This window comes from Anolis sagrei, chromosome 4, assembly GCF_037176765.1.
Source record: "Anolis sagrei isolate rAnoSag1 chromosome 4, rAnoSag1.mat, whole genome shotgun sequence".
NCBI lineage: Eukaryota > Metazoa > Chordata > Lepidosauria > Squamata > Dactyloidae > Anolis > Anolis sagrei.
Genome location: NC_090024.1, coordinates 126646795 through 126659198, shown reverse-complemented (window position 1 = coordinate 126659198; position 12404 = coordinate 126646795). Strand labels below are relative to the sequence as shown.

At 43.3% G+C, this 12404-nt stretch overlaps 1 protein-coding gene across 11 annotated transcripts in view; it reads left to right on the top strand.

Annotated features, from left to right (window-relative positions):
• The window catches only part of RASAL2 (RAS protein activator like 2), a 298400-nt gene that overhangs the window by 279720 nt on the left and 6276 nt on the right, over positions 1–12404 (top strand). For 10 of the 11 annotated variants that reach the window (XM_060774420.2, XM_060774417.2, XM_060774425.2 and 7 more), the window contains 5 exons: positions 203–396; positions 1926–2763; positions 8847–8975; positions 9333–9535; positions 11929–12016. In XM_060774420.2, coding sequence (XP_060630403.2) covers positions 203–396; positions 1926–2763; positions 8847–8975; positions 9333–9535; positions 11929–12016 — 1452 coding nt within the window. The remainder of the gene's footprint in view (positions 1–202; positions 397–1925; positions 2764–8846; positions 8976–9332; positions 9536–11928; positions 12017–12404) is intronic. The other variant, XM_060774418.2, reaches the window with a different exon arrangement.

The window sequence follows — 12404 nt, the reverse complement described above, 5'->3', positions numbered from 1 at the left end:
GTGGTCCTGCTGCTCCATAACAATGCATTGTGGTCCTGCCACATACACCCCACACACAAACGCCTGCCTTTTTTTCCTTCCAACTTCCACTCTTCCACCCATGTTCACCATTGTTATTGTTGCTTTTAAAAAAACTATGATGAAATTCAAACCCCCAAAAAACCTGAAATGGTGGATGCCACGGTACTTATTGTCGAATCAGGGTGAAAATTCCTTCCTACAGGCAACAGTAGAAAAACTGGGACCCTTGCCACGCATCCTCACAGATATTGCGAAGGCAACGACAAACCCTACGCCGATTCAGCAGCAGTTGAGACGTCTGGCAGATCACAACTCAAGTCCTAATGTCAGTCTCTCCTCAGGGCTGCAAAAAATATTTGAGGACCCTGCTGACAGGTACGCTTCACCTGGGTATATCCCAAGGGCTTTTTAGTACTAGACATGTCCATCTTGAAATGATCAGTCATCTCAGGAAAAAAAACCCACTAGAATCCAAAGTAGTTTAAGAATTGATTTAAAAATGGATTTGTATAATATGCTGGGTTTTTATTTGTTGATTTTCATGACTTTTTAAAATTGATTTTAACATTATTTGATAATATTATTACTGGGTTGTTGTAGGTTTTTTGGGCTATATGGCCATGTTCTAGAAACATTCTCTCCTGATGTTTTGCCTGCATCTATGGCAAGCTGGATGGCCATCTGTCAGGGGTGATTTGAATGCAATATTCCTGCTTCTTCGCAGGGGGTTGGACTGGATGGCCCATGAGGTCTCTTCCAACTCTTTGATTCTATGACTCTATAAGCATCCTCAGAGACCATACAACCTCTGGGGATGCTTGCCATAGATGCAGGCAAAGTGTCAGAAGAGAATGCTTCTAGAACATGGCCATATAGCCCGAAAAACCTACAACAACCCAGTGACTCCAGCCATGAAAGCCTTCGACAATACAATACTATTACTTCTAATATATTTGCATACTGAGAATTATAACTGTGTTTCCTTTAACTGTTGTAACCTACAACGAGTTGTTTGGGTGTGAGTGGGTGGGATATAAATCATCATCATCATCATCTCAGTATTAATTACAACCGAGTTGTAAGGTTGAGCACTCATATTATTGAATAGAGTGCCTTGTGGATCATTGATAAGACACATAGCTTCTATGCTTCATTAGCTTTAATTCTATTTCCTATTCAATATTTCCTATCCAAGAACAAAGACTAAGGGACTCTCTGTTACATCTTTTCAAGATTCTTCAATGCAAAATTGTAAATAGCTAATTGCTTGTGACACATAAGAATTGCCTTCTAACAAATGTAAGAGCAAGCTATATCATATATGAAAGCTAGGTCTTTTTCTTTAGACTCCAAACAATAATATAGGTATGCATGAGTAGGCCATATCCATTTTTGTACCTGGGGTTTTTATCCCTTAACACACTTGAAATTTTGAAACCACACATCATCAGTAAAGTTCGCCTTCACCAAGTAGGTCAAGTCCTTAATCTGCCACCAGGCACAAAGAGGAGAGGGGTGGGGCCTGTCTTATTTCCCTTGGAAGGGTGTTCTAGAGGCGGGGGGCCACCACTGAGAAGGCACTCTCTCTCGTCCCCACCAGCCGTACTTGTGACTGTGGTGAGAATGAGAGAAGAGCCTCCACGGAAGCACTGATAATCTCTGCTATTGTTTAAACTCCTGGTGTTTTGGACTTCAACACCCGGAAGTCCCAGACAGCTTGCCAGATGTTAGGAATTGTGGGAAGTGAAGTACAAAACACCTAGAGGACCAAAGATTGAGAACCACTGCCCTATGTTATTTTTTCCCCCCTTCTAACTGTGTCATAGAAAATAGAAGGACGTTAGCTGCATTATTCTCAATACCAGGTTGTAATATATGTAAAATTAATAACTTTTTCCTTACAGTGAGATTAAGTGTAAGTCTCCACCGGAAGAAAATGAAGGATATTTCAAAGGCAACTTGCTGTTGATCCAGCAGTCATCGTCACGGAGTGTGACTTATTCAGACAAGGACGATGAGACTAATCTGCCCAATGTTCGAAGCATATCACTGATGGATCTCCAGGATCCCAATGCCGCACAGTGTGATCCCGGCTCCATGATGCAGGATGTTCCCGTACGTTTATCCGGAAGCCAGCTTTCAGTCACCCAGGTGGCAAACATCAAGCAGCTTCACAATACTCCTCAGAGTGCTCCCCAGGTTAGGAGACCTCTGCACGCAGTACCCAACCAGCAGGGCAGCTTACAGGCCCTTTCCTTTCGGAATCCTGTTTACCATCTTAACAACCCTCCTCAGCCAATGCCAAAGGTGTCCATGGACTCCAGCTTGGAGAATCTGAGCATCACCAGTTCCCGAAGCCAGAACAGTGAAGACCTTAAGCTCAGTGGGCCAAGCAACAGCAGCATGGAGGATTTTGCCAAACGCAGCACACACAGTGAAGACTTTTCCCGGCGGGGCGCCATGCTGGACAAACATATGCCCATTGCTTTACCCCGCCAGAATAGTACTGGACAGACCCAGATCCGCAAAATGGACCAAACAGGACTGGGTGCAAGGGTGAAAGCACCCCAGTCCCTTCCCCACAGTGCTTCTCTTCGAAGCACAGGAAGCATGTCAGTAGCTTCTGCCACAATGGTAGCGGAGCCCATGCAGAATGGGAATCGGTCCCGGCAACAGTCATCCTCCTCCCGGGAGAGCCCAGTTCCCAAAGTGCGGGCCATCCAGCAGCAACAAACGCAGCAGGTAAGACACTCAACTCTGTTTGTACTTCTGTCTCTGTTCCTCTGTGTTATGTATAGTGGAAGAAGCAGGGGGATTCCTTGCATCAGACATGGAGGGTCAGCTTATGACAAAGGCATGTTGTGTAAGAAGCACAGTGGCCATGGATCTACAGACCTTGCCTGGGTAGGGCATGGGTATCTATATGTGCCCTAGCATGTACAAGAATGTCTTTGTCTTCTGTCTAGTGGCACATTTATGTAATAAGGTCAGCTTCCTCTTGAAAAGGAAAGGAATCGGTTTGGAGACTATCAATTGAAATTTTGGTGATTCTGTTTTGTTTTGTTTTGGTTTTTTGCCCATAATATTTTTATTGTTTCAACATTCCAACTTTCTTGCTTATGCTTGATTTCTGTTGGCGCTCATACTTATACACACTTCATTTTCAGGTAACATTTCTTTTGTCTGCACCTTCTTTTTTTAATACATCCTTCTCTTCAATGACATTTTTTATTAACACCCCTCATCCCCACCCCCATCGCCCTTCTCTCTGACTATTTATTTATCATGTCATCAGCAACCATACCATTGTATTACATTTCTTACAGAACAAAACAAACAAACAGATAAAAAACCACACATTTTGCAAACTTGGTAGTTGATTAAATGTCCTTTGACCAGTATCTGGCCACTTGGAGTGCCTCTGGTGTTGCCACAAGAAGGTCCTCCATTGTGCATGTATCAGGGCTCAGGTTGCATCGCAGCAGGTGGTCTGTGGTTTGCTCTTCTCCACACTCGCATGTCGTAGATTCAACTTTATAGCCCCACTTCTTAAGATTGGCTCTGCATCTCGTGGTGTTCAGTGCCTTCCAAGTCGCCCAGTCTTCTGTGTGCCCAGGAGGGAGTCTCTCATCTGGTATCACCCACGGATTGAGGTTCTGGGTTTGAGCCTGCCATTTTTGGACTCTTGCTTGCTGAGGTGTTCCAGAGAGTGTCTCTGTAGATCTAAGAAAAATATTTCTTGATTTAAGTCATTGACGTACTGGCTGATACCCAAACAAGGGATGAGCTGGAGATGTCTCTGCCTTGGTCCTTTCACTATTGGCTGCTACTTCCCGGCGGATGTCAGATGGTGCAATACCGGCTAAGAAGTGTAATTTCTCCAGTGGTGTAGGGCACAGACACCCTGGGATAATGCGGCATGTCTCATTAAGAGCCACATCCACTGTTTTAGTGTGGTGAGATGTGTTCCACACTGGGCATGCGTACTCAGCAGCAGAGTAGCATAGCGCAAGGGCAGATGTCTTCACTGACTACATATTTACCCTTTATGTTACCTTTAACCATGTGCATAATTTCCTGGCCATTTGAACTGGTGTGTCAGGTACAACAACATAAGAATGCAAGTTCCCAGGACTCCGAAAGGTGTTTTTTTTTTTTATTATCCTAGTGCATGGATCCCCTGGTAACACCCTTTACATCAGGCATGGGCAAACTTGAGCCATCCAGGAGTTTTGGACTTCGGCTCCCACAATTCCTAACAGCCTGTGGGAGTTGAAGTCCAAAACACTCCGACAGCCCAAGTTTGCCCATGCCTGCTCTACATCATCTTTGTGGTGAAGTAAGCCACTGGTGTTGTATTGATCTCCTTTGGGGTGAGTTCCTGGAAATGGCTGGAAAATAAACCAGTGCTTTCTGAAGCCAGCAGAACCACAGAGAGAACTGTGCAGTCAGGCTACTGGTGCTGAATGGTGGGGTCTTTTAGCAGTATCTCCTTCCTGTCTGATTATTCCCTGATCTACATGTGAAAAGCAGAGCCATGTACCTTCAGAGAAGCTCTCCTTTATGTGATCTGCCTGGTAATCCAAATGCAAGGTTTTATGTATGTAGTATTTATTTATTTATTTCTCGCACTTCTAACCCGCCCTTCTCAACCCCTGAGGGGGGACGCAGGGCGGCTTACAAAAGGCACAATTCGATGCCAGCACAACAACAAGGTAAAAATAAAACATATATAAACAGTAATTAAAACAATTAAAACAATCCAGTATACATCACAATCCATAAAACTAATCTAGTGTTCAACGTTTGCCCGCTCAGAGTCTGTAAATTCAATTCCACATTGTCAAATCCATCAATTCTAGTCGTCGCTTGTCCTTTGTCTATCTGCCTGATTACCCGAAAGCCTGGTCCCAAATCCATGTTTTTAATTTCCATCTAAAAGAGAGGAGGGATGTCGATGAGCTAATTTCCCCGGGGAGTGAATTCCACAGGTGAGGGGCCACCACCGAGAAGGCCCTGCTCCTCGTCCCCACCAACCTCACTTGTGATAGAGGTGGGCCGAGAGCAGGGCCTTCCCAGAAGATCTTAAACTCCGAGGCGGGACATAGAAGGAGATGCGTTCGGACAGATACACTGGGCCGGAACCGTATAGGGTTTTGTAGGTCAAAACCAGCACTTCGAATTGTGCTCGGAACTGGATCGGCAGCTAGTGGAGCTGACATAACACTTATCCCTGTTGCTCAAAAATGACAGGCGTTTGCTTCCAGTTGCTGCTGTGATGTGGAGTGCTGTCTCCTACTGGGAGGCTCCTTTATATTTCTGTCTCATGGTTGCAGTCAATGTAATTGGCCTGATATTCCAAAGCCTACAGAATGACTTGCAAATAAATGCAAGATTAGAATGTCATTATTTTCTCATTGGGCTTCCACTTTAAACATTGGCAGATTGTAATCCATATCTAATCCATTTGTTGCTCCCCATTTTGCTGTCAAAGCCTACTGGATGTCAGCAATCTCATGGAAAATAGGTTTTTCCATAAATATCATTACATATTTTAAATTGCAAATTATGCTAATGAAGTCCCAGACCTCCCCCACACACATACCATGCTTGAGGAAGTTTCTTTGTTGGAGTTGAGGGTTGTCAGACTCTCCGTCCCTTGTTAATTGTCTTCTGTTTTAAAGAGCAAAGGGGAGTCTGGTGTTTAAGAGGGCAATTTATGTGCTGCTTTTCTGTTGACTAAGTCAATGGGGAACAAATGTAGAAGAGTAGCAACAGCATTAGAACCAGCTACAAATGATAAAACAGGAAGTGTTTAAGTTCCATAGGAACCTTTGAAGCTGGATAATAAACAGAAAGAGGGAGTGAGGAGAAATAAAGGATATTGCTGTTAAAGAACCTGTTGGGCACTCTTCCTGAAGCCTAAAAATCATGACCCAGGAAACTACTGTTGTGACTTTCCCCGTGTTCAAGTGCCTTACACTTTCAGCATTTTTGTGTTTTCTGGACATCTAAGTTCCTCTTGGTTCAAGACTTCTTTCACCTTCATGTATCGATCCTTGCAGGAGTAGAGAATACAGTCTTTAACTGTAACTAATGTTTGCATGGTGTGTAAAGTTGTAGTTACTCATCTATATAAATAAAAATGTAATGTTCATTTGTGGGATTAACAGAACTCAAAAACCACTGGATGAATTGACACCAAATTTGGACAGCATACACCTAACAACCCAATGTATGTTGTTCACTCAACATTTTTCGATGTTCTTATTTGGGAGTTGTAGTTCTTGGGATTTATAGTTCACCTACAATCAAAGAGCATTCTGAATTCCACCAATGATGGAATTGAACCAAAGGTGACACACAGAACTCCCTTGACCATCAGAAAACACTAGAAGGGTTTGGTGGACATTGACCTTGAGTTTGGAAGTTGTAGTTGACCTACATCCAGAGACCACTGTGGACTCAAACAATGATGGATCTGGACCAAACTTGGCACAAATATTCCATATGCCCAAATATGAACATATATGGAGTTTGGGGAAAATAGACCTTGACATTTGGGAGTTGTAGTTACTGGGATTTATAGTTCACCTACAATCAAAGAGCATTCTGAACCCCACAAATGACAGAATTGGGGCAAATTTCCCACAGAGAACCCCCATGACCAACAGAAAATACTTAAGGCCATCCAGTCCAACTCTCTTCACCAGTGCAAGAAAACGTAATCAAAGCCCTCCTGACAAACAGCCATCCAGCCATAAATAGAGATAGATATATATGATTCACACACACACAGATATAATATCATAGATTTGAAAGGGACCCCTAAAGAAGGACAATTCTATGTTGCATGTTCCAGAGTAGGCAAACCAGACACTCTCCACATCAACACTGACAAAGAAACAACAAGAAATACTGTTTACCCACAAGCATAAAGAAATTACATAGATTAGAAACCATTACTTCATTTTCCAGATCACCAGACTGGGCCACAGCAACGCATGGCAGGGAGACGGCTAGTTAATAAATGATTTCATATTTTTATGTTTTCTTACTATAACAGTTTTACATTATTTTAAATGGATTTTATTGTAGTGTCACCCTGAGATCTTGGAAACAGTGCAGTATATAAGTACTTCAGTATATAAATACATAAATAATAGCACACCATCAAACAGTGCTGGTTGAGAGCTTTTTGCTACCTACCGGTGTCTTAATGCTAATGTTGCTACCCAATAGTTCCATGAAAGTAAGATATCTGTTTGTCTGCAGAAGGATAGGTTAGCTATCACTTACTAAAATGTATTTGAGAGCCAAGCCTGAAGATTTTTGTATGCCAAAGAGTTGCAATTCGATAGAACACAAGTAGTTCAAAAAAATTCAGTAAGTATATGGATCCTAAATACCGATTCCTCTCCCATTTCTGTTCCAGCAGACAAAATAATCGTATTTTAGTGGCCTTTTTGGAATTATACATTTATATGCAAAACCTAAGCAAGGCTGTAACAAACGGGTGTGGGGGGGGAGGTCTCTCATTCTTCATAAATCTACAAAGTCACCACAAGTTGAGGCCAACTTGATGACACAGCAATTGCAAATGTAGCCTAAAGAACAGTTGTAGCACGTACAGTGTTGTTCTGCTATGATGCTTTGGTGCTTGATCAGGGCCATCACCAAAGCAGATTCAAGGGGCGTCAAGATAAGAAAAAGTAATTTGTGTGAAAGAGTTATTTGTGTTTCATGGATGTAGCAAGTGTTGTACAGCAAAGAAAACCCATATTTAACTTTTACTGTAATGACCTCTGCAATTATGGGAAAGCACGCCTCGAAGCCACCATGTCTCTTGTGCAGGTATACATTCTCACTGTGGCAAAACGGGGGTGGTTCACCCCCAGCCTTTGCCTTTCATAGCTAGACTGAAATGTGAGGAGACAGAAACAAATTACATTCTTGCAGTTAAAGTTGTGCTTTCTAGAGATGGGAAGGCCTGGAGAAAAATGGAAAAACTGGGAAAAAACTTTTTCCCCTGTTCTCCCTCCATTTTTTCCTGTTTTTTCACCCAATTTTTCTGCTTTTTTTCCCCAGGCCTTCCCATCTCTAGTGATTATATGCATACACATACACACATAGAGGGGGGTGGATGCTGTGCTTGGATAAAATAGTTAATGAGTGCTCTAATTATTCCATGCCAGTTTCGAGTCGTACCAATACATTTTGTGGGCAATGCATTTTTCCAAGACATATCCAGCTGCTAGCAAGGACTGCCCATTATCTCCCCAAACAGCAGAAATGAAATATTAAAAATTAAGTGATAATCTTGCATGCATCGATTCACCAATTTTAAAAAAAGTATTATTGTTGCCACATTCCTCAGTAATATGCACATGGGAAGCACCTATGCTAATAGGCCTTGCCCATTTGCTTCCTTCTTGTGCCTCTCACTGGGAGGTTCCCATGCTGTGGAGAATAATCTGTTGTGGGTTGTTGTAGGTTTTTCCGGGCTATATGGCCATGTTCTGGAGGCAATTTTTCTCCTATATAAACCCATTTTTCCCAGTTCCAACAGACCTCATTACCTCTGAGGATGCTTGCCATAGATGCAGGCAAAACGTCAGGAGAAAAATTGCCTCCAGAACATGGCCATATAGCCCGGAAAAACCTACAACAACCCATGGATTCCGGCCATGAAAGCATTCGACAATAATCTGTTGTGCTTCTGGTGACATGGTGATCGTTGGGGTGTGTTAATAGATGGGATTTTTCTCCCTCTGACAAACTAAAGGAATTTTTCTATTGTTTTTGTGCTCTGGTTGCAAAATCAGTCACCTGTAGACTCCGCCACAATGTCGCCAGTAGAAAGGACAGCTGCCTGGGTCCTAAACAATGGTCAATATGAAGAAGAGGAGGAAGATGGTGAGCAGAACCAAGATGGAATAAAGCATGCAGAAAAGGTAATGGCCATCATTTACTCTAAAATTTCAAAAATGTAGAGGTAAGTTAGAAGTGAGATGCTCAAGACATTGTCATGTTTACATATCCTAATCCCCTGGATACTGCTGACCTTGCTGTCCTTTAGTGTCTGGAAGTTGTGGTCAGGTAGTTGAAGACTAGTAATAGTGGAACCTGAATCCAGGCAAGACCTGGCTGTTGCTTATAGCCCTGTATCAAGTACTTTTCTGGGAGGGGACTCCAGGTTCCTTGCAACTTATTTGTTGGAGTTATTTTTCTTTTATTCTGCCTCGATCTCAAAAAAAGGCAAGAAATAAATGGTTTACTTCATGTGGTTACCTTCCTCCTCTTCTCTTTAGTACGAGCAGGAGATAACAAAGCTCAAGGATCGCCTGAAGGTGTCAAATCGTCGGCTGGAGGAATATGAACAGCGCCTCCTGGTACAAGAGCAGCAAATGCAAAAGCTCTTGATGGAGTACAAGACAAGGTTGGAAGACAGTGAGGAACGTCTGCGAAAGCAGCAGGAGGAAAAGGATAGTCAGATGAAGAGCATCATCAGCAGGTAAGGAGGAGGATGCTTCATGGGAATAAGGGAGGAACGGATAGAATCACAGAGTTGGAAGAGACCTCGTGGGCCCCTACCAAGAAGCAGGAAAATGGCATTCATAGCTTGACTTTAAATCACATGGGCCAAAGCTGACTGGCCATGCCATTTTATGTGGCCCTCCAGATGGTGCACTGCAAGTCCTGTATTGATTTTCATTAGACATCAGGACTACAACTGATGGGAATTGTGTTACAGTAACATCTGGAAGGCTGCCATTTGTTCTCTTTAGGCAGGAGAGTGGGCTTTGAATTTAAATACCAGGATTGTGGATATTAGACATTTAAAATATCCTTTAACCTTTCCCCAACCTCAGAGCCATAAGTGCTGTTGGGTTGCAATTCCCATTATCCCCAGTCTGCATGGTGAATAATCAAAAGTGATGGGTAAAAACTGACTTCCAGTTTGCTACTGGGCCCAATTCAAAGTTCTGGCTTTAGCCTATAAAACCCTAAACGGTTCTGTTCGAACCCGTTCGAACATATCTCCCCCTACGAACCACTGAGGACTTTAAGATCATCTGGGGAGGCCCTGCTCTCGGTCCCGCCTTTGTCAGAAGCACGTTTGCCGGGGACGAGAGACAAGGCCTTCTCAGTGGTGGCCCCTCGGCTATGGAACACTCTCCCTAGGAAGATCAGATCTGCTCCCTCCCTCTTGACGTTTCAGAGACAAGTTAAAACGTGGCTATTCGAGCAAGCGTTTACAAATACAGAGAAGGTAATATAGGAAATCAAATGACCTGACAATAGAATTGGGCAATGCTTGAGAATGAGATGCTGATGATGTTGTTTTTATTGCTTTTGATGTCTTATACTGTTTAATGTTTTTTATCCATATTATGTTTTATGTATACTGATTTGTTGGAAAGTGCCTTGAGTTGCCAATTGGCTGAGAAAGGTGGTATACAAATACAGTAAATAAATGTATTTATTTATTTATTTACTATATTTGTATACCGTCTTTTTTGGCCTTTCGGCGACTCAAGGCGTTTTACAGGTAGCAAGTCAATACACATAATATCAAAATGCACATAAAAACATTAAATACAATATAAAACCACAACAGAAACAATAAGCAACAGCCAGGAGACACGTGTTTTTAAAGTCTCCTCCTCAGTCCCCTTTTTTCTATTAGCTGACCTGGGGAGGAGGAGAGAAGCAGCAGGATTTCCTCCTTCTCCTCCTGAGGTGGCAGGCCGATGTAGCCACGAGACGTGTTCTCAAAGTCTCCTCCTCAGTCTCCTTTTTCCTCTTAGCTGACTTGGGGGGGGGGGGGGAGAAGCAGCAGGATTTCCTCCTTCTTCTCCTGAGGTGGTAGGCAGATGTAGCTAGGAGACAGGTGTTCTCAAAGTCACCTCCTTAGTCCCCTTTCTCTTAGATGACTTGAGGGGGGGGGGGGAGAAGCAGCAGGATTTCCTCCTTTCCTCCTGAGGTGGCAGGCAGATGTAGCTAGGAGACAGGTGTTCTCAAAGTCACCTCCTTAGTCCCCTTTCTCCTCTTAGATGACTTGGGGGGAGAGAAGCAGCAGGATTTCCTCCACCTCCTCCTAAGGTGGTAGGCAGATGTAGCCAGGAGACAGGTGTTCTCAAAGTCACATCCTTAGTCCCCTTTCTCCTCTTAGATGACTTGGGGGGGGGGGGGGGAGAAGCAGCAGGATTTCCTCCTTCTCCTCCTAAGGTGGCAGGCACATGTAGCCAGGAAAGAGGTGTTCTCGAAGTCTCCTCCTCAGTCCCCTTTCTCCACTTAGCTGGCTTGGGGGCTGGGGGAGAAGCTAAAAAAAGCATCAACCAGTATGTTTTTAAAAACTGATAGTTAGCCCTCTTTGTCCATGGATTTTTCATTCATGGATTCAAGTGCCCTTTGGAGGCCACCATAAGGCTGATGTGACACTCAATGAAAATTAGCTTGATACCCCGGCTTTAAATCATTACCCATGACCACCTCTCTTATGAAGTGTAGTGATAGTTGCTAAAGGGAGAATTATGTTGCCTTATTCAGAAGAGGCTGGTGCAGAATCAGTAGAAACCAGAATGGGCCAAGGAGTTTGGTGATTTTATTCGGAGTGTGTTTTAGCTAGACACTCCTCCTCAAAAGGATAGGGGGACTGGAATTCAAATGGCAGTTCACATTCTTCAGTTCTTGTAAATGAACCTTTGCTGCAGAGTATAGGTTTTAAACTTAACTGTAAATGTGTCTTAGAATAACTTGAAGCTTGCCCTGCTGAACTTGTTGGCCAAGGAACAGAATGGGGGGCTTCAACTGTCTTTATACAGTGCTGGACTGCTTTGTTTTTCTGGAAACCTCCAAAGACATTGTTGGGTTTCTTTCTTTTGTCTTCTGCCTCTTTGGCAGGTTAATGGCTGTAGAAGAGGAGCTGAAGAATGACCACGCAGAGATGGAGGCAGTGATAGAGATTAAACAGAGAATAATTGATGCACAGGTAAGGATTTTGTCTTTACAGGTATTGCTGCAATAATTCCTCATTGTGTCCTGTGCCTAAAACACTTAAGCGACAATTAAGGTAATGTCTCACTGGAGAAATGGCAGGGCTTAGCACAAGATGGCTGATGCCTTACACAGTCTGGAGCAAATAGAGTCGAAGCTGCTGCACAAACCAAAGTATTATAGGGTCAGAGCTAAATGCTGAGCTGCTGCTGTAACCTGTGACCTGATGCGGAGACAAGGCTTTGTGTTGTGACCTTAGTCGGTTTTAGCTTGCCATGACACCCATTGCAAAATGTGCTTCGTCAGCCCATGCCTTGGTTGGCATAGAGGAAAGCAGAAACGCATGCAGACACGAGTATGCTCACTTCTTTTTTTGCTTTTGG